The sequence below is a fragment of the Meles meles genome, chromosome 2, assembly GCF_922984935.1.
Source record: "Meles meles chromosome 2, mMelMel3.1 paternal haplotype, whole genome shotgun sequence".
Taxonomy (NCBI): domain Eukaryota; kingdom Metazoa; phylum Chordata; class Mammalia; order Carnivora; family Mustelidae; genus Meles; species Meles meles.
In genome coordinates, this window is record NC_060067.1 from 92,549,131 (window position 1) to 92,572,639 (window position 23,509).

At 39.0% G+C, this 23,509-nt stretch overlaps 1 protein-coding gene across 3 annotated transcripts in view; it reads right to left on the reverse strand.

The window, feature by feature from the left end:
- The window catches only part of SYNPO2 (synaptopodin 2), a 178,476-nt gene extending 160,076 nt beyond the window's left edge, over positions 1 to 18,400 (reverse strand). For 2 of the 3 annotated variants that reach the window (XM_045994660.1, XM_045994655.1), the window contains exon 1: positions 18,153 to 18,400. In XM_045994660.1, coding sequence (XP_045850616.1) covers positions 18,153 to 18,257 — 105 coding nt within the window. In that variant the 5' untranslated portion in view covers positions 18,258 to 18,400. The remainder of the gene's footprint in view (positions 1 to 18,152) is intronic. The other variant, XM_045994668.1, reaches the window with a different exon arrangement.
- Between the last annotated feature and the right edge of the window lie 5,109 nt (positions 18,401 to 23,509).

Consider the following 23,509-nt stretch of genomic DNA (forward strand, 5'->3'; position numbering starts at 1 on the left):
CCTCTACAGATAAAACGTCAGATTAATTTGCTTAGAAATTTGCTTAGAAAGCTCTCTGGGAAATAAGAGACAAAAAGAATGAGATAAAGGACGAGAGTGAAGAGCACGGGGGCAATGAAGATAGGGAAGCAGGAACTTCTCAAGAAAGAGAAGCAGAGGACCAGACTAGTGAAGGTAATAAAGAACAGAATGGAATAAATATCATAATGGGATCTTTAATTGCATTCATGTCTCCTCTCAGCCCTGAAGGAACCCTGGTAACTCACTCAGCATGAAGCCCCAGGGTCATCTGGGCAGAGAGGAAGCATACAGCCATGGGCTTCCTCTCCTGATCACAGCTCTGCCTCAGGATGAAATCCTTCTGATCAACATTTCCCCATCTGGCAGGCAGGCAGCCAGAAGACTGGAGACCCCAAAATGGATCACTGCATTTGGACTCACTGCAGCAGCCAATAAACGTAATATAATATTCACACAACTCAATCTAGTATCAGTCATGCTAAGCACCATCCAGGGGGAAATGTTGTTTTTCACGAAAGAAATAAAACGAAGGTGAGTTCTATGGTCCTATCCAACTCCCAGGGCCTGAACCTTTCACAAATTTTGTTTCTCATTTTAGCTCGATCTTGACTGATGAAAATAACTCACCACTGTTTGGAAAGTTGGAAGCACCAAGAGCTTAATGTATTATCATTTACTTAGAAAAAGCAGCCTTATATAGTAATAACTTCTTCTAATTTAGAAGACAAGAGTGCGGGGGTGCCGGTGGGGGAGGGAATGAAATACTCATTAGCCCTTCGCCAAAGGCCCTGGCACAGAGTTTTCCTAACTATTCAGAGATCAGTGTCCTATATTTACTTACCAGGGACAATTTATTTTCTTTTATATTCTCAAAGCCCTTGAAATGATTCCTTTTCTTTGTGATGATTTCCATATGCTGTTTCCAAGGAAAGGGCATGGCTTACTCAGTGAATGTACGGCCACATTCTGAAACCATTAAATGCCATCTCACAGGGAGGGATCCCAAGGACTGCAGGGGCCCTTCCAGTGACATTGAGATCTGGATCTCAAAAGGCATTGTGTGGAAGACAGCAGATATTCCTTCAATTTCATGAAAGTTGGTTAAATAAAAGTAAAGTAACCAGAAAGGTGCTACTCGTAATTTTTTTAAACCATTGAATGTTTCCTATGTGTTAGGTGACTTATATTTATGACTTTTAACCCTGAAAATGATCCTTAGAGATAGGTCCTAACACTATCCTCATTTTACAATTGACGAAACTGAGGCACAAAGACTAATATGACTGAAAGAGTCAGCATCCACTCACTCTAAACAGAGCTCAGCATAATGATTGCAATTAATTCTTTATAGCTTCAAGTATTTTCCTTTAAAAAAATCTGGGGGTGCCTAGGTGGCTCAGTCAGTTGGGGGGCCAACTCTTGGTTTTGACTCAGGTCATGCATGATCTCCTGAGTTGTGGGTTCGAACTCTGCCTCAGGCTCCACGCTCAGCGTGAAGTCTGCTTGAAGATTCTCTGCTCCTTCCCACACTTACGCGTGCGTGTTCTCTCTCTCTCCCTCTCCATCTATCTAAAATACATAAATAAAATCTTTTTTTAAAATCTGTACTATTTTTAAGAAAATCATTTAACTTGGGGCACCTGGGTGGCTCAGTGGGTTGGGCCGCTGCCTTCGGCTCAGGTCATGATCTCAGGGTCCTGGGATCGAGCCCCACATTGGGTTCTCTGCTCAGCAGGGAGCCTCCATCCCCCTCTCTCTCTGCCTGCCTCTCTACTTGTGATCTCTCTCTCTCTCTCTCTCTCTGTCAAATAAATAAATAAAACCTTTAAAAAAAAAAAAAAGAAAATCATTTAACTTTATTTGGCCTTGTATAATGTATAACATTAGAATCCATTGCCTTAAACTAATTAAATTACATAACAAAGAAATCTTGGTTAGTCCTTGATACTGCAAATGTTTTTTGTTGTTATTGTTTTGTTTTAAATATTTTATTTATTTGACAGAGAGAAATCACAACTAGGCAGAGAGGCAGGCAGAGAGAGAGGAGGAAGCAGGCTCCCGGCGGAGCAGAGAGCCCGATGCGGGGCTCGATCCCAGAACCCCGGGATCATGACCTGAGCCAAAGGCAGAGGCTTTAACCCACTGAGCTGCCGAGGCGCCCCGATACTGCAAACGTTTTGTGAAAAGCTGCATTTAAATATTTTATTTATTTATTTGACAGAGATCACAAGTAGGCAGAGAAGCAGGCAGAGAGAGAGGAGGAAGCAGGTTCCCCACTGAGCAGAAAGCCCGATGCGGGGCTTGATCCCAGGACCCTGACCTGAGATGAAGGCAGAGGCTTAACCCACTGAGCCACCCAGGCGCCCCGAAAAGCTGCATTTAATCAAAAATGAAAACTGACACTGGGAGAAAGAAGTTTCACATGTTGTTCTATTTTCCTTTTGTGCTCTTAACTTCCATTTGTGTATCAGGAGTACAAGGAATTGGTTTAGTGCTTTCTTAATTTCTGAAGAAAAAGAAACTTGTGTAGAAGATAGTTACTTCTTCTAATTAGAATAATGATGATGATGACATGATTACTATGTGTCAGGTGATATTTGAATACACAATACTTACTAAGTATAGTAAACTCAGATTCACCTGTCAAACTGGTTCCACTTTTTAATCTACAAAAATAGCAATTTCATTACACAGCACTCCATTTTATAGATGAGCAAACAAGTTCAGAAAAAAAATGTGTTTAAAGTCACATAGAAATGGTAGCCAGCATTAAAATGCTTTTGTCCTTTCAAGGGTCAGTTCCCAAGAAATATCTAAATAGGATTATCTCTCTTTTGAAGGAGAAAGAAAATTAAGACACACTAGAAAATATAAAACTCTTCTTTACCCTCAGTCTGACACAGAGGTCAAAATAAACAGGATCTATGTATCAAATTCTCCTTGACACTCCTTAAATTCTTCTTCTCTCACTGGGAGAATCAATTTCAGAGGAAGAGAAAGATTAGTTTAATATAATTTCTAACCAAACTTATACATAAGAGGCAGCGGCAATTATTCATTTAAATAAAGTGTTCCAGACACTGGTCAGTAGGCCGCTCCATTATGAAAAGCTGAAATGGATGACGAGGAAATATGAAGAGGACAGTTCAAAGTTGTTCTAGTAGGATCAGTATGTTAATCACTTAGCGATGGGAAAATAACCACATGGTCAGGATTCCCAGGAGAGAGTTCTTCATTTTTATCACTGTGAAGACTGGACTTCTACAGCAATTTCTCATGGAAATATGTGCCAGCTACACTGGCATCTTTTAGGTTTCCTTGAACTTGCCAAGGGTGATTCTGTCCCAGGGCCCTTTTATACTGTAGTGCACGGTGCCTGAAAGACCTCCTCACCAATAATCAGCCACGCTAGTTGGAACGCCTAAGGACACTTATTTTCATCCAAGAAATGAGAAGAAGGGATCCCAGAGTGCATAGTCATTAAGCGTCTGCCTTCGCCTCAGGTCATGATCCAGGGTTGTAGGGGCAAGTCCCACATCAGGCCCCTTGATCAGCAGGGAGCCTGCTTCTCCCTCTGCCTCTGCCCCTGCTTGTACAAGTGCTCTCTCTCTGATAAATAATTAAACAAAATCTTTTTTTTTCTTTTTTTTTAATTCGTTTATTTGTTTATTTACAGCATAACAGTGTTCATTGTTTTGGCATCACACCCAGTGCTCCATGCAGTACGTGCCCTCCCTATTACCCACCACCTGGTTCTTTAAAAAAAGAAAAGAAAAAAGAAATGAAAAGGAAATAAGTACCAACTAATGTTTAATCTACATTAACATAAAGGCTAACATAGGTACCCTGGGCCAGTCTGGTCTGAGCAATTAAGAATTTCATATAGTATATAAGGTGCCCCACTGAACTGAGGACAACCCAACATAGCAGAAGGGAAATACATTTCTTCACATGTTCATTCTCTCTCAGCATATTGCAATATATCATGTTTTACAGTGTTTCATTAAGTTAATTTCCATGTTATTGTCAAGTTTAACTCCCACAAAATGACACAAGTTTTAAAATATTCCTGAAAGGAAGCTATTAAATAAAGATAAGGAATACATTTCAAGCACAAAAGAACAAGAATACGGCAGAGCTGGGGTGAGTGGGTGGCTCATTCGGTTGGTGTCTGCCTTTGGCTCAGATCATGATCCCAGGGTCCTGGGATCGAGCCCCACATCGGGCTCCCTGCTCAGCAGACAGCCTGCTTCTCCCTCTCCCTCTGCCTGCCGCTCTGCCTACTTGTGCTCTCTCTCCCTCTCTGTCAAATAAATAAATTTTTTTAAAATCTTAAAAAAAAAAAAAGGATATGGCACAGTGAACCCTTCTCTATAATCCTAAAGAACTCTTCATCAGCCATATTGTGAGATTAAAAACCATTACTGCCTAATCATATGACAGGTAGACAAAACATCCCAAATTACCAAAAAGACTATTTGGAATATGAATTCATATTCACTGTTGTTAGAAAGGAGCTTTTACATTATTATGCTGAATGATATTAGCCACTGTTAGAGTGAAGTAATTCTACAAAAAAATTCTAGGCTTATTTTTCCAACAATGGTTCAAGTCAGGCAATACCCAGTTTAAAACTACACAATTTAAACCAAATGATAATGTTTAGAAAATTCTTCATGGAGGCAAATTAAAAATGGCTAAAATAGCATAATTGGCAACAAACTAAGATGTATTTTTTGTTATCAAATATTGTTGAAGATGCAACCTCCCCCCACAAGAAACTGGTAGAAATAATATTAGAACAAAGTAGTGTTGGAGGAGGTCTGTTGTAAAGTTAAATAAAAGAACATGTTTCTGGTATGTCCCAACATATGGTACCTTCAAGATTCAATTTTGATATTTCCATAGATGAACTATTCCTTTGAAGAACTAATAAGGAAGATCATGGAGATAAGTTCTCAAAAGTAAATTAATAATTTAATTTTTAAAAATTCAGTGTTTTGGGGCACATGGGTGACTCAGTCAGTTAAGCCTCTGCCTTCCGCTCAGGTCATGATCTCAAGGTCCTGGGATGGAGCCTCAGGCCAGGCTCAGGCTCCCTGTTCAGAGGGGAGCCTGCTCCCCTTCTCCCACTGCCCCTCCCTCTGCTTGTGCATAAGCACTCTCTGTCTGTCTCTCTCTCATGTGCTCTATCTCAAATAAGTAAATAAAATATTTTTAAAAAAAATCAGTGTTTTATGGGAAAAAAATGTACATAAAACCACTGAGGAAGTAGCTGCTTGAACAGGGATTAATAAAGAAAATATTCTATGATAAGGTTATGAAGGTGCCTCCCATAAAATTCATTCAGTACACAATTTGAAGGCAAATTCATGTTTGGGTAAGTTGAAGACAGAGTGCAAAAGTGCTACAGATGTCATCAATAATTCTAACATTATAAAAGCTCACACGTAAAATATACCAGAATCTTTAAAATATGTTGCAGTGATGTAGGGAGTGACCACAAAAGTTTTTGTGTCACAGAAATTTGTTTCACTGAGGTTCGGCAGTATCTCTTGCAAATCTTTTTAAGAGTCATAGAACCTAAGGATGTTTCACAGTTTTATTTAACAGATAAATTAATATTCCAAATTTGTTAACCTTTTCTGGAATAAGGGCTCTTAGTTATCGGTTACCTGGCCTATATATATATATATATATATATATATAAATATATATATATATATATATATATATATATAAAATTTTTTTTTATTTCTTTTCAGCATAACAGTATTCATTGTTTTTGCACCACACCCAGTGCTCCATGCAATACGTGCCCTGGTTCCCCCAACCTCCCACCCCCCGCCCCTTCAAAACCCTCAGGTTGTTTTTCAGAGTCCATAGTCTCTCATGGTTCATCTCCCCTTCCAATTTCCCTCAACTCCCTCTCCTCTCCATCTCCCCATGTCCTCCATGTTCTTTGTTATGCTCCACAAATAAGTGAGACCATATGATAATTGACTCTCTCTGCTTGACTTATTTCACTCAGCATAATCTCTTCCAGTCCCGTCCATGTTGCTACAAAAGTTGGGTATTCATCCTTCCTGATGGAGGCATAATACTCCATCGTGTATATGGACCACATCTTCCTTATCCATTCATCCACTGAAGGGCATCGTGGTTCTTTCCACAGTTTTGGCCTATATTTTAGATAAATAAATACAATATGTTCCCTAACAATCAATTGCTTTGAGAAAAACTTTTCAAAAAACATAAGTAGATGAAACAGAGAAGATTTTGAAGAGTACTTGAAAATGTTCCTATGATTATGAAATTTTCCTAGTTGAAAATTATTTAAGTGTGTTATTCTTTAAAATGTCTTATCTGCACACTTAACTAGAAAAAAAGAATTTCTGGGATGCTTGGGTGGCTTAGTTGGTTAAGTGTCTGTCTTCAGCTTAGGTCATGATCCCAGAGTCGATAGATCAAGTCCTCTATCACATCAGGCTCCTTGCTCAGTGGGAGCCTGCTTCTCCCTCTGCCTGCTGCTCTCCCTGCTTGTGCGCTCTCTCTCTGACAAATAAATAAATAAAATCTTAAAAAAAAAATAATTTCTAACAGGTTTTCAATCTTCCAAGTAAAAAGTATCAGTGAGATTTTAACACTAAAATATTAAAATATAGCCTATTCTCATTAGTTTGTGAGAACAAATTATGGTTATCAAGGAAGATGGAAATCTACCCATCAAATTACAACAAAAACATTTGCATTATGAGTTGAGAACGAAAAATAATTTCCAGTTAGTGCTTCATTTCTTCAATATGGATCTACCTATGTTAAGAGGTTATCTTTTTCAGCCATGAAAGTCTTCAGAATCAAGTATTGAAATGAATTAAAATTTCACTAGACCTCTTAACTGTACCTCATGGGGTCACATACAGTTTTCAAAATCAGAGAGTCCATCAAACACATCATTCTCACTAAAAAAAAAAATAACTTCTGGTCAGTGACGTGAGAAGACTTTTTGTGCTATTACAGTAAAATAAAAATTAGTTTAAAAAATATTGCTGATTTTATCTTCATTTTATTCTTCAAAATTTTCTTTTTTGATATATTATACACTGTACATAAAGTATTGGCACAGTATTACATATATATGTATATATATCTTGCTTATATAGCCCATATATACACATACATCATTTATATGTATATGAGGTACAAATGGGCTACCCTCAAAACTGTTTTACTTAAGGAGATATAATCAAAACATTTTGAATGCCACTGCTCTCATGGGAGAAACAAACATGGGAACAAAAATTACAGCCACAGGCAGCAAAGTGTACAAAAGCATGAGGTGAAACCTGTGTGTGATAAAGGGACCACCACTGAGCAAATGCTTACCTACCTCTGACCAGAATATTGAGTCAGATCTCCGAGAGAACTGACTGTGAACTGAGTTGCCCAGAGTGAATAAAATTTCTCCAAGTGTATTAGGGTAGGTGCCACAGGAAGGGGGTCACACAGCAGGGATGAATCTTGGTGGCAAGAAAGGCAGAGTGTTTTGAGAGAACTGCCATATTTTCAAACAGCTAAGTGCACCTTGAGGGGTGTCCCAGGTGATAGGGCTGGAAAGTATAGCAGAGACCGGACCGTGGAGGGTTATGGGTGCCTCCATAACATGGAGTTACAGCCAGTGAACAAGGCATGGTGCAGGCAGCAGCTCAGACTATGGGCTTTGGCATTAAACCGGACTTGGTCCTGGACCTGCCATTTACCAGCTGTGTGATCTTAAATTATTTAGTTAACTTCTCTAACTCTCAGCCTTCTCGTCCGCAAATAAATAAATAAATAAATAAAGTAAAGATGTTGCATATGATATAACTCATTAAGTACTTGATTGTCTGTACGTAATAAGATTTTTTAAATGTTATGGTTCTTTTGATGACTACAATGGGGAGACTTTGAAGTATTTGAAGCAATGACATAACAGGTGATTTAGAAAAATCTCTCTGGCAGCTCTCTGTAGCATAAATCTTAGGAATGTGAAACCTCAACATGGGAGACAGTTAAAAGGCTTATAGTTACCTAAAAGACAAAGAGTAAGGGACAGGGCTGAAGACCTAAGCGAAAGCATCCAGGGCAGGAAACAGACTAAGAGCTAGAGGAGGTAGAAAGTCAGTACCTAGTTACCATCTAAATTCATTGCCTTTATACGCCTTTGTGAAAATGAATAAAGAAAACCACACTAGACCCACAAGAGTTGTGTGGGTAGAATACAAACCCTGGAGCCAAACTCTCTAGGTATGAACCCCAGGTCTAACCCTAACTACTTATATGACCTGGGCATCACTTAACCTCTGTGTGTTTCTGTAATAGGGATCTCAAACAATGATAACCTCACGGACTTTTCTCATAATATTTAAAAAGTAGTTTAAGGAAGTGCCTGGCATTCAGGTAACATTATACATGAATTTCTTAAATAAAGTTAATCTCCACAAAATACTGCTAAAGGCAGCAAGATGTTTGGGGAAAATGACATTGATTGGCTGTTATTATAAATTCCTTAGGGAAACAATAATCTGTATCTTAAAATAGTGAAATTCAAGCCAGGTAGGATTTGATAAACGGAGTGAAGGAAGAGCAGTAAGAAAGGCATACTGCCCAGGCAAAATTAGATCATAAACCTATAGTTCTTTTCAGGAAAACCCATCCACCCCATTGTTTTATCAATCTGGTACCCACACTGCTTCCAAATAAAAGTGGAAAAACTAGCCATGGATGAGCAGGATTATAAAAATCCAAGACCAAGTTTAGGAAAACTGTTATTTCATAATCAAGTGACAGGAGATTTTACACAATGTTTCAAGTGGCAAATCCACTGTATTTTTTAGTATACTTATCTGAAACACACTAGATTTAAAGGCCAGATAAGGAAAACTAAATCCAGACAATCATAACACCAAACCATAACTACTATTGCCAGTATTTCCCACATATCAATGGATACACAAAGATGTGGAAGACAATTTATTGAGAACCTGGCCAACTATACTTCTTTATAATAAAAAAGAATGGTAAATGCTTTTAAAAAATGCCCAAGGTAATTCAATACTATAAATATGTTCTCATTGAGGTGGTCAAACAATGAAATATCCACCAAATCACAAATAATATTTTGCTTCTCATATAAGGCTTTTGCTTCATGAAGTTGTTTACTCTTAAAGATTGAGTGCATGTGCATTAATGGGGGGCACAGAGGGAAAGAATCTTCAAGCAGATTCCCACTGAATGGGGAGCCAGGCACAGGGCTCCATCCCACCACCCCAAGATCATGATCCCAGCAGAAACCAAGAGTCAGACACCCAACCAACTGAGCCACCAAGTTTACGGACTGTTTAATGAAGCCGAGGCAGGAATTCTCCATTTCCTTTCACAAAAATCTCATGGCATTCATCATGAATTTATTAGGATAGATACAATAAAATTCTTGGAATCCGTGTATTTTTTAGGTTTATTTATAAGTAAACTGGTTTACTTTCTAGTCTTGTCTCTCATTGAACATGACCTTGGAGATGCATTTCCCATAATCCTTTTCCTTAATCCCACTGAAACAAGAAATTGTTATAAATGTTTTTAACTATAAAATCTTAGATGTGACATACTATTTCATACAAACTCTAAAACAAAGTTATGGCAGTTTTCAGCATTACTAAATGATAGACTGTTCTCTTTATCCAAACTGATGCAGAGAGCAGTGTGATGTCCCTGCCATAGGGGAAAGAATTATATTTGATTTTGGACTCCTTTATATAAATTTCTTACAAATAATTCTTTTTTCAGAATCAGTTTTTTTATCTATAAACTGAGAGTAATAAAACTATCTACTCAACTGGTATCAAATGAGATATGTTAACATATGTTAACATAGTTGGACGATTGTAAGATATATTCATGCAAAGTATTTTTAGCTAAATATATAAATTAGCTTATATTCCCGGACACTTATTAACTGACAGAGGAAGGTTAAATTATTTTGGAAGCCACTACCATGAGAAATATACAAATATTATTCAATTAGGTATAATATGTGTGTCACAATGATATTACATACTAACTTTTGGAATTTGCAATACGGCTTTCTTTAAAAACAACAATCACCCTAGGTTAAGGCCCAATAAAAGTTCAGAGAACGTCTTTCTTTTTTTTTTTTTTAAAGATTTTATCTATTTATTTGACAGACAGAGATCACAAGTAGGCAGAGAGGCAGGCAGAGAGAGGAGGAAGCAGGCTGTCCGCAGAGCAGAGAACCCGACGCGGGGCTCGATCCCAGAACCCTGGGATCATGACCTGAGCCGAAGGCAGAGGCTTTAACCCACTGAGCCACCCAGGCGCCCCCAGAGAACTTATTTCTAAATGAAGAGTTCTGGACCCTGACAGTAATGCTCTAGAAACACTTTTTTAAACTAACTGAAATTATGTGCCTACCTAATAGCGAAAAGCATACCAGGTTATTAAAGTGCTGTTTCACATTCAAAAAAAGAAAAAGAAAAGAGAAAAGAAGTAACTTACATTTCTCGTGTAGCCCAAAGCCAGATTTTCATTCATTCAACCTAGATAAAACAGCTTCAACATGATCATCTCTGGAAGTCATATGAGTTGGTGGTAAGTTTTCAAGCTAACATACATCAAATACATGTGATTAATAGTATAAACCTGCTTGTTGGAGTTATTTTTGAGGAGGGTCAACTCCTTCAGTTATAAACATGAAATTTTCATTTCTTCCAGCAACTGCTTTCAAGTATGAGAAAGCCAGATCCCTCCCTTAATAATGCTTTGGTCAGATCCCATGCATTTCTCTTGGCTTTCAGTTATTAAAATAGTCTAGTCCAATTACAGCTTCAATCTAATATCTGTCCCTAGGCTCTCTCCCTAAGCACCATGGTGGGCTTGTGGCTCTGGGGCTTGGCTCCCCGAGGTGGATGTTGTCTGCTCTCTTCCTACCTCCCTCTAGTTCCTCCCAGGTTGAAGGCAGGAAGACTACGGAAGGAGCAGGGATGGTAGATATATGTACTCATAACTGAATGAGGTGGTATTTCTCTCTGGTTGCTGCTCTTCTCTGGTTAACACTGAGTGGCTATCTCTGTCCTCTCTGTAGCCGGTGTCCAGATGCTAGGGCACTTGTGTGGTTTCTTCAAGGAGCCCTAGAGAGCTTTACAGTTCCTTAACATGGAAATAGGGCTCCTGCCCAGCTCCCTTCCAAACCCCCAGTAGTTCCTCAGGATGCCAGCTTGTGCCTGCTGGTCCCTAGCTAAGAGCACACCTATCTGGGCAGGGTACCGGCAAGGTGGTTCAAATCCCTCCATTTTCTGTGCCAGTCATTCACCCCTGGGAAATGCAAGGATCGTTGCCTTATCAAATAGTTAAGTTCCTACTCTTATCTCTCATTCTCTCTCTCTCTCTGTCTCATCTCTTTTTCTCTCCCTCCTCTTGCATCTTTCTCTGGGTTTATTTCCCCACCCATCCTTCCCTATCTTTTTAAAAAATTTAAATTCAATTAATTAACATATAATGTATTATTTGTTTCAGGGGTCCAGGTGTGTAACTCAGCAGTCTTACACAATACACAGAGCTCACCACAACACATACCCTCCTCAATGTCCATCACCCAGCTCCCCAACCCCCCACCCCTCCCTCTCCCCTCCAGCAACCCTCAGTTTGTTTCCCAAGATTAAGACCCTCTTATGGTTTGTCTTCCTCTCTGGTTTCATTTTTTCCTCTCTTCCCCTATGATCCTCTGCCTTGTTTCTCAACTTCCACACATCAGTAAGATCATATGATAATTATCTCTCCCTGACCTCTTATCTCCCCATTCACCTAGGCACTAGGCAGGCCAGCAATTCTATTAACAAAGAAGACATCCTGCTAGGGAATATATTGTCAGGTGCCCCTCTTGCAGGCACCTCCAATCTTTACAATGAGCATTTTTAAACTTCCCAGCACCTCTTTGCCTCCCAGCAATGCAGAGGTCTTGGCTTCAGCAAGGGGAAACTCTCCCACTACTAATGACGACTTCATCCCAATGTTAAGGACCCCCATAATTCTTGCATCTCTCTGTTCCTCTTCTTATATCAGCTAAGAAAGGGGCAATGGGGATGTGCCAGAACCTATCACACAACCCTTCAAGACCCATGGCGACATATCTGGCCTCACCTTGGGGATCCCTTGGCCAATTAAATCACATTTCAATAAAGAGCACGTCATTTTTTACAAGCTTCCTTTTGGGGACCACCTTAGCATCCCTTTATTCTCTCAGGCACCTGTTTCTACCGATTCAGAAGGAGAATTTAGATTCGCAATCAAATTCCACCATTTTTTACAGCTTAACCTTTGGACGTAACTTAGCCTTTCTGTGCCTGAATTTCTTCATCTCTAAAATGAGTATATTTTTCAAACTACTTCTTAGGTTACAGGGGATCATGTAAAGAAAAAACACCTTCAAAGAAAATACTGCAAAGAATATTTTTCTGAAAAGAGCTTGATAAAAGTCATTATCTTATGCAACGTGGGAGGTTCAGGGGGTAGGAAAAGAATAAATGAAACAAGATGGGATCGGGAGGGAGACAAACCATCAGAGACTCTTAATCTCACAAAACAAACTGAGGGTTGCTGGGGGGAGAGGGGCTGGGATAGGGCGGTGGGGTTATGGACATTGGGGAGGGTATGTGCTATGGTGAGTGCTGTGAAGTGTGTAAACCTGGCAATTCACAGACCTGTACCCCTGGGGCTAAAAATAAATTACATGTTTATAAAAATATAAAAAATGAAAAAAAAAGTCATTATCTTAGCTTGTCTTTCAACAAACCGAGATCTGTCTTAAAACACACAATTCCAAAACAAAGATTTTAAATAACATATGTTTAATAGGTTTGCCTAGTGTGTAAGCATACCTGTTTTTAGAATTTCTAGAAAGCCCTCAAAAACTCAATAAAACATGAAGTCATCAATCGTATTTTCTAATAAAGATGTGAGTAGCTTTCCATATGTAGTAAGGAGCATTTATCCTCACATACACATATTCAAACACATTTAAAATATTTCTTTTTTTTTCCATTTAGAAATAGCTATGTTGGGGCGCCTGGGTGGCTCAATGGGTTAAGCTGCTGCCTTCGGCTCAGGTCATGATCTCAGGGTCCTGGAATCGAGTCCCGCATCGGGCTCTCTGCTCAGCAGCGAGCCTGCTTCCCTCTCTCTCTCTCTGCCTGCCTCTCTGTCTGCTTGTGATCTCTCTCTGTCAAGTAAATAAATAAAATCTTAAAAAAAAAAAAAAAAAAAAGCTATGTTTCTGGAATTACTGTATTTGAAACATTTTAGAGACCTCACTAATGGCACTAATGGGTAAGACTATGTTATCTGATTGTGCTTTACGAACACATCTTTATTTAAAGCTTTGAAGAGAGGACATACAGAACCATTAAATCCACTTCTGCCTCATAAAATACATGATTGTAATTATGTCAATTTTAATAAAAGTTACTTGAAACTTTGAACTGAAATTCAGGGGCACCTGGGTGGCTCAGCAGATTAAATGACCAATTCTTGATTTTGGCTCAGCTCATGATCTCAGGGTCATGAGATCAAGCCCTGCAGCAGGCTCCACACTGGGTATAGAGCCTGCTTAAGATTCTCTCTCCTTTTTCTCTGCCCTTCCCCCAACCCCTCTTCCTCTCTCCCTCTTTAAAAAAAAAATTTTTTTTAAAGAAAGAAAGGAAGAAAATAAAATAAATTAAATAAGAGAATAATAAATACCGTGGTGTTCTATATGTTTTGAAGAAAGCTTAAAGTTCTAAACATTCAACATATAAAGGATACAGTGTGAACATTCTTTGCTCATTATTTTCAAAATGTGAGCTATTACTCAATTGTTCATAAGATTTGTTTGTAAAACAAAAATTTCTCCCCACTTTTTTTTAAAAAAGATTTTATTTATTTATTTGACAGAGAGCGATCACAAGTAGGCAGAGAAGCAGTCAGAGAGAGAGGAGGAAGCAGGCTCCCTGCTGAGCAGAAAGCCCGATGGGGGACTCAATCCCAGGACCCTGAGATCATGACCTGAGCCAAAGGCAGCGGCTTAAACCACTGAGCCACCCAGGCGCCCCTCTCCCCACTTTTTTATAAAAAGATTTCCCAAAGTTATCTGTCCAGAGGCATAGCCATGTAAGTCCATATTCGAAAAAGGAGTTTTGTAAAGTAAAAGTGCTAACATAGTTTTTCTACGAATATTTGCACACATACAATGACGTTTTATGTTGTAAATAGGCCTCAATAAATTTGTTTCTATGAACGTCTCCTGGAAATATACTTATGACTCTGTATTAGAAACGTTTGCCTTCCATCACATGTATTAGAACATAAATTAAAAGATATATAAGCATTCAAAAACCAGACAACCATTATTGATTATTTGAATCTTTTAAAAATTCAATTTATGCTTGAAAACAAAACCGAATTTCATGGCCTTGAGCTTCAATATCAATGAAAGTTTGATTATTAATATTTCTGTTAGTGATCTTTTTTTTTTAAAGATTTTATTTATTTATTTGACAGAGAGAGATCACAAGTAGACAGAGAGGCAGGCAGAGAGAGAGGGAAGCAGGCTCGCTGCTGAGCAGAGAGCCCGATGCGGGACTCGATCCCAGGACCCTGAGATCATGACCTGAGCTGAAGGCAGCGGCTTAACCCACTGAGCCACCCAGGCACCCTCTGTTAGTGATCTTTAAAAGCTGGAGTTTGCCTACAGTTCAATCAGCCAGCCAAATACTACAAATGTTTAATCATCTCTCAAAAGTGACTAAATGTGCCACTAAAAAGATATTTACTAGAATTATAAAGCTACTCAATTTCTAATCATCATTAATAACATAAGGCTAGGGGTCCCCCCCTTATTTCAGCTTGTTCAATTTTCATTTTTTTTTTAAGATTTTATTTATTTAGGGGCGCCTGGGTGGCTCAGTGGTTTAAGCCTCTGCCTTCGGCTCAGGTCATGATCTCAGGGTCCTGGGATCGAGCCCCGCATCGGGCTCTCTGCTCAGTGGGGAGTCCGTTTCTCCCTCTCTCTCTGCCTGCCTCTCTGCCTACTTGTGATCTCTCTCTGTCAAATAAATAAATAAAATAAAATAAAATAAAAGATTTTATTTATTTACTTGAGAGAGAGAGAGGGTGAGAGAGAGAGCATGAGAGGGGAGAGGGTCAGAGGGAGAAGCAGACTCCCTGCTGAGCAGGGAGCTCAATGCGGGACTCCATCCCAAGACTCCAGGATCATGACCTGAGCTGAAGGCAGCTGCTTAACCAACTGAGCTGCCCAGGGGCCCCTCAATTTTCATTCTACACAGAATTATGAAAAACCTGAACACTAGATATTTTATAACATGACAAAACTTTGTTGTTATCTATAGAACTGCTGTAGTATTTCCCTTTTAAGGGGGCATGATTCAAGCACTGTCTAAAATTTCCTTTTCTTTTTTAGTATATATTTTCTTTAATTCCCAAATTCGTCCTCTATGTTCTTCAAAACGTGAGCATTGTGTTTGCTAGCAATATCCCTACCCAGGTTGTCTGCCCTGTTCCTCTCCATCTTCCTTCTTGGGGTTAACTTGGCCCCCATAAGCATCACCTTGAAAGAGGAGGAAGTCTAGGCTATGCAATGTTCACTTCACCTTGAGCTGAGGGACCGTTACTATAATGGAGTTGACTTGATGTTTTAAATGAAAAACAGTGATCCCAGTGAGGCTATGGCACATAGGAAGTGACAAGCACTTTGCTCCAAGGGTTTTCTAGAACAAATAATGCTAGTATCAGAAATTAAATGTAAGTTTGAATTAAGGGGGAAAAATAGACCAATGAAAGTAGCCATTGCCATAGTAACTTACAAATTTTATATTCTTTAGAAGGCTCTCTAGCCACTTTTTACATATGGGGAAACTAGACTGTAAACTGTAGTGTACCTCTCTCTCTCTCTCTCTCTCTCTCACACACACACACACACACACACACAAATTAAAACAAACATCCAGATGCCTTCATAATGATATTTTAGAATTAATAATCAATTATACTATCACAAACTAGAAAATTAAAACAAACATCTAAATACCTTAATAATGTCTTTTAAAAATCACAAATATATTTCCAGGGTATTTTAAGAAATTTGATTTGGGGGGAAGAGCAGGATTGAATTTTTTGACACTCACATACATAATAGCCTCTCTGAATCCTGTTGATAGAGATGTAATCAGCAGAGAAAAGCTCTCAAAGCACCCTTCACTAGCTATTAGCTTAATTCTTTAAAAAAAAAAAAAAATCACCACATAATAGTTCTGCTTTGCAGTAAGCACATTGAGGACTCAGGAGAAACTCAATAACCACCCTATTCTTAAGGTCTGGCCACAAAATAACTAACAGGGAATAACAGCATTCAGCCACCTTTGTCCCCACATTTTAACCGGTAGGCAACGATTCTAAAGTTGTATACTAATAGGACAGTAAAATACTCTAGCAATATAGAATCTCACTAATGGTAGAGTACAATTCCCAATTTACTTTCTCCTTTCCTATCTCACTCAAAATGTCTGTCTCTTTCTCTCTCTCTCTCTACACACACACACACACACACACACTACCACCTCACAACAGATGACTCAGAAAGGGTGAGAGATTTGTCTCATGCATGGCTACAAGTTAGATCAGAGCTGGAATTAGAACCCAAATCTCAGTAACTGGAGCCAGCCAACTGCTATTCTAGACCCAGAACAAATCCAATTCAGTCTCATGAATTGTGCATACTCCGAATTAGGCATCCCTGTTCAGTCTGATGTTTCCTGCCAAGGACTCCTAAAGCAACACAATGAAACCACCTTTTCAGATTCTTCAATCACTGCTAGTTTGAAGCAGAGGAAAGTTACTTAAACTCTCTGGGCTCTTTCCTTATCTAAAATCCACAGGTTGAACCAGAGGTCTCTGAGAAACTTTCCAGTTCTAAAAATTTTGCTTTAACCTTCTGTTTTATGCTTCGTTCTTGATGTTTGAAATTTTCACTAGGTGGCAGGATTCCACCATCGCATTATGAAAGGATTTTCCGATGGAAGCCTAGTTGCAGAAAATTTCAAAGAAACTCCTTCCTCACAGTGAACATTAAAAATAAAAAAAATTTTTAAAAAGCCAAAGCCAAGAGAAAAAATAACTACAAAGGCCAGAAGTCCACATATTTCACAAGGATCTAAATCCATTTTTAATATAAAAGTGGAAATTAATCAAACATGTTTCTCTACAATACTATAATTTAGTATCCAATTCAGGTAAAAGTCTGCTTAAATTTCAAGCATTTTAAAAATGTATTTTAGCTGAATCTCAATTTAGACTATATCAGATCCCCTCCAGCAAACTGGTAGCAAGAAACAAGCAATACAATGGAAACAAAAGGATTTAAAGTCATTATTAGGTGCATTTCAAAGTTTCTTATAAGCTACTTACAATATATTTCCAGTGTCTTCGAATTTTATTTTGAGCACTTAACTAGATGAGTACACATGATGGAATGGAGTAGATTTTTGCATTTATTTGTCAAATCCTTAAAAGAATATTCTTTCAAATAGATTTTCTGACATTTTCATCATATATCTAAAAGTACTACCCAAAATTGGACTTTTCATAAATGCTGCATTGTAAATGTCACACCAAGGCCTTACAAAAGTCCCCCAAAGCCAGGCCAATTGGTTAAGCTGGGCTGAGCATTTCTCTTCGGAGAAACATAACGTGAAACAGTAACTGCGTATTCTAATACTGCCTAGAAAAAACTTCCCAGGTGTTTGCTGGTTGTCAGAAAAGCTGATTAACTAGCCTTTTCCCGAGCTGATAAACACGGCACTCTTTTTTTTTTTTTCTATCAATTACTGGTAATTACGGATTGCTATATATTACTCCAAAGTCTTTTCGAAACACAAACAAACCCGCATCCTAGAAAAATTTAACATCGGCGCCAAAATCAAACTAATACATAAAGTCCTGAATCACAACTTGAAAAAAACCATCAACAGGTTGCTCTCATTCCTTCCCAGCACAGAGCGGTGATAGCACCTCTTTGGTGGTCCTACCTTAGCCACTTGTAAGGGCTGCTTCTGCTCCTTGCCACCTTGCAGTCTGAACCCCCAGGGCGCCCCTCCGGTCATAGAAATGCAGATAAAATCCCCCGTGCCCATTTTCTCCTTTTAGTTGGGTAGCATGAAGAGCTTGAAAAGGCAGAGGAGGCTTCGGTGCAGCTGAGATGTATACTTAAGTTCCGGCGCCTGCCCAGGAGGCACGACTGGGAAACCGAGAGCCTCAGCAGCTGCTGCGGCCGCTGGCCGCGTTCACTAGGAGGCAGAGGCGCCCCCAGCATCAAGGACACCGCCCACTTTTGCGTCACGCTCCTTTGCTCCGCCCACTTCAGGCAAAGAAAAGAGACTCCTCTTGGGAGAAGGTCCGCATTTGGGGCCAGATGGGGGCGGGGAAGCGAAAGTTCTTTAGCGCTAACGGATTTAAATGCCAGTACTTAAAAGAAAGAATGATTGAAAAACTTCCGTTTAATAATCCTCTGACTGGCGGAGAACACGTGAACGTTTTAGTCTTTGGGCCACGAGGAACATCCTAATATACGAGCCCTGAGAACTCAACCACTAGACAATTTGATTCTGTCAAATAAATGTTTTGAGAATGATCACAGTGATGATTGAAACAGTCCAAAGGGAGATCAAGAGGGTGAAATTATTACAATTTTTTCTAAGCGTTTACTGTCTAATTACATAAGAGGAAATAAAAGAAAGCAAAACATTTTTTTTTTTTTAACCTCCTACTCTGAAAGGTACTTTTTTGAACTGCGAACTAGGTGTATGTATTTTAGAGTCGAGGACGGGGAGAAGAGGGAGAAGGAAGAGGAGAAGAAAATTTCTCTCCTGGAAACTACATTCTTTTAACTATGTCTCCTGCATGGTTTGGAATATTTTAAATTTAAATAAGTGTTTCATTTTCTGCCTTCCTTAGCAGGAAAGAAACTTTTTAAACCAAAATAGTCAGCCAACTACGTACAATGTCATCTACAAGTTTCTTATTTTTGTAGTCCTTCATCACAGTGTTCTGAGTCTGGGTGGTCCAAAATAAAAGTCGACTTTATATGTGGTAGAAAATATTTTAATGTTTTAAATCTGAATACAATCTATCACAAATTGTGCAAATGGAACATTTTTATTTTCCCATAATATTTTTATTTTCCATGACATTCATCCATATAAAAACATACCAAATAAAGAAAAGCTTGGGAAAGTTAATTCGTGTTACATGTGGTACCAGATAAAACTGACTTCCAGACACTCTGTCTGTTTCACTACTAGGAAGCTCTCTGCAGTGAACCTTCACACAGCCTCGCTGCCCAGAAGCCAAAGGTGTCGAGTGATTTTGTTTGTGCCTTCTCACTGGAGTAAGAGACGGTCACTCAGATACCGGCAGAACTCAAAGAGATCCTTTGATGCGCATGAAGACCAAACATGCATCTCAAGTTTGATTCTCTCCTGATAGGTGAATCGCATTTACCTCCCAAATCTTTCTTTGAAAAAAAAAAAAAAAAAAGAATTTTATAAGTAACAACTTAAAGTATGAACTCAGAAAAAAAGAAAAAGAACTTCAGGGACCCCTGGATGGCTCAATCAGTTAAGTGTCTGACTTTGGCTCAGGTCATGATCCCAGGGTCCTGGGATTGAGTCTCACATCAGGCTCCCTGCTTTGTGGGGAGTCTGCTTCTTCCTTTGCCTGCCGCTCCCCCTGCTTGTGCTCTTTCTCTGACAAAAAAAAAAAAAAAAAAAAAAAAAAACAAAAACAAAAACAAAAAAACCTTAAAATAAAATAAGAAAAAAACTTTTTACATTTGTTCTTTCCACTCCCGCCTATTTTTGTGCTCTTCAACCCAGTCAAGTCTAGCTCTCATCCCCACAGTGGGAAAAGCTCTCTACAAGGTCAGTTATTACCTCCTTGCTTTTGTGAGCACTTGAGATTATTGACCATGTCCTCCTTCGATTGTCTTCTCTCCTAAGCTTCTATTCTAGGATACAAAACGTGCTCTCTCCTCTTTTCTTTCTAGCCACTCTTCTCTCGCCTTTGGCAGTCCTGAGCTTCTACTCATTCTTTAAATGTGTGTGTTCTCCTCCAGGGCTATGTCCTGGTCTACTTACTTTTTTCACCTTACACCCTTTCTATGGGTTCTCTCATTCATCCCACAGAATTTAACCTTCCTCCTCAATCTCAAATATCATTCCTTAACTCCAGGCCAATATATTCAACTGCTCATTAAACCTGTTTCTACATGAATACATATAAAACCTAAAACTCAGTATATCCAAAATCAAGTTCATTATATTTCCTCCAACTTCTGCTTCTACTCCTGTGTTTCCCATCTCAGGATAATTGACAGACTTATGGCCTTTTTCTTGTGCCTGGTTCCCCTCAGTCCTGCCTTAAATGTGAATATGATGCTGGAGACTGGAACTGGGGTAGCCAAATTGTGACCATGAGATAAAGATGAAGATCACAGCAAAGACTCCAATTCTGATCGAATTAATGCCAATAGCTGTCCACCTCCAATCTCCTTATTGTGCAAGTAAAATAACCCATATTCGCTTAAATCCCATATTCGCTTAAACTGCTGTAGGTCCAGTTTATTGTTACTTGCAGCAACACACCTCCCATTTGCTATACTCAAGGAATTGCTACTCCATCCAACCAGTTCTTCCAGAGCACCAGGGACTCAAATACTGCTTAATTTACTGAAGATTTATAGTATGCTATTTATCCTCAAAGTAACCATGCTAGGTACTTAGTTATTAGTGTCTCCCTTTTACTGGTAATTAACTCAGCCTTAGATTCTAGGTGGTAGAAATTTGAACTTCCACCTGCCTGAATTTAATATATCTGTTCTTTATCATTGCCATCCTGTCTCCAGGACTTTTGTACTTCCTAGTGCAGTTCTCCTGTGTCCAGTTACTCATTAAGAGGTATAGATCCAGAAGCACTGGGGTGGCTCAGATAGTTGAGCATATGCCTTTGGCTCAGGTCATGATCTCGGGGTCTTCGGATTGAGCCCCATGTTGGGTTCCTTGCTTCTCCTTCTCTGCCTCTCCCTCCTGCTCCTGCTCATTGTCTCTCCCTCTCTCTCTCTCTCAAATAAATAAATAAAACCTTAAAAAAAAAAAAGATGTATGGATCTAACTTCTAAATAGATCACAAATCTGCCCCTTCACTCTATTCCACAAGTGTGATTAATTCTCTCTGGCCTGGATTTCAACAATCTCCTAACTCATCTCTCCCAGCTTTGTTTCTACCCTCAATTCATTTTGGACTCTACAGCCAGGGTGAAATTTCTAAAATGAAATCATTATCTTACTTATGTTTCCCTCTGTTTCAAGTCTTTAAGAGCTTTCAAAATTATCAAAACTCCTTTACTTAGAGAATACGTTCTGCCTCTCACTCTCATTTTTTCTCCAACCTCATCCCACCTTGAATTTTATGATTCAACACACAAAGCTGCTTTTAGTTTCTTTAACCTGCTTTGCTGCCCCATCTGCGAGGTCATGCTTCCGAGCGATCTCATCCTCCTCTCACATAGATCACCTAATAATTCCTACTCATTCTCCTGGTCTCAGAGTACACGTCATATTCTCCAGGAAGCCTTTCCTAACCATCCTGCCCTGCCCCTGTGTCCAAGTCGGTCGTTCCTTCCATATGCTGCCATCACCTTGCACTTTCTCTCTCATTCAAATGGTCTCTTAAATTGTCTGAATCCAACACTAGGTGATTAGCCCTGTGAGATTAGCAGATGCTTCCAATTTATTTGAACTTGTATTGCCAGGTCTAATAGAATTCTTGACCACTAATAGGTGCTCAACTAATATGAGTAGAATGAAAGACTAGATAAGCTTTCCCAGAATAAAAGTATAGAAAAGAGAGCCAAAGAGTTCTAATTTCTTCTCTTTTTCTCACTTCATTTGACTTGGAAAAATCTGCAACAAAGCAAAGTTCTTCAATTATATCACTTAAAGACCATGTGGAATATTTAGTGCAAGTCTCCCTAACATTTTGCCCCTTCCCTATTGGGCAGGAACTACTGGGTTAGGTAAAAATTAATCCTCCCATCCCAACAGCATGGATAAGTTGGTTGATCTAAGACAGTCAGAGTAACCTTTCCTCCTTAACACAGAGATTAGTTCAGGAATGGATGCCAAACCTAGGCCTAAGTCAAGGACATTACCCCAGCTCCAGTGATTAATTCATATATGGTCCAACCAGGACATCTTGAGACTCTTCCAGATAGCTGTCAGGGACAATATTGCTTGCCCATGGATATTGATAACAGCCAATGGGGGAAGCCAGTATGAAGGTGAAACCACCACAAGGTATATTGAAAGAAAGAGTCTTCCGTGGGTCTCTAGTGCTCCTAGGTGTCTTTCTGGATGTGTCAGAATTCAAGGTCATAATGCTTTTTTTTTTCCTGAGCTGTTTCTCAGGCTTGTGTTGTAGCAGACAACCTTGATGAACGTGGTAATATCTCAAAGTGGGGAAAAGAGTAAGTTTTCTAGCTGATTGCAAGCAAGAAATAACATGAACTAAAAGCAATGGATTCACTAGACTTGGTGTCCCTTAGCTGTTATGGAAATCCACTACGTATGTAGCATCTATCTGGTAATATCTTGTAAACCCTATGGAGTTTGAGGCTAGATAAACATAAATGTGCTGATATACATGCTGCTTGCTGTAACCCGTATAAGAAAGTTCTTTGTCTCTGACCAAAGAATCTTATGTCTTCTCCCAGCATCCGTGAAACAGGAGCAGGCTAACTTAATAGCTTGCAAGGAGGGTGAAATCAAGTACCAGACCCAACAAAATGAAACTGAGGCACAAGTAGAGAAATGGAACCAGAGCCCTGTGCAAACAGCACACAGTCTGCTCTTTATTTGGAATTTAAGAATTAAGACAAGAATAAAAAATCACTTTCTTAAAGAAAAAAAAGTGATTTGAGTGGTTTTGAAAATGACCTATTTGATGGTAGCTACATTTGTGGTGAGCATAGCATAACATGCACACTTGTCAAATCACCGTGTTGTATACCTGAAGCTAACCTTAACATTGTGCACCGGACATAATACAACAATGTCAACTATACCTCAATTAAAAAAAAAATGATCTTCTTAGACTGTCTCTACTTCTAAGTCATTTAAAGGATTTAACAATGTACCAGATGTTCTGTTTTATAATACCATCCATCCATTCATTCACTTGATCATTCTGCAAATAATACTTATATTGTCCTTCCCAATTTTGACAGCACAGTAAGATTTCTGAGCCTAACATGAATTGAGAAACCACATTATAAAACAAAAATATTCCTGTAGGAATTACTTATTCTACAATAATTTCACATTAGCCACCT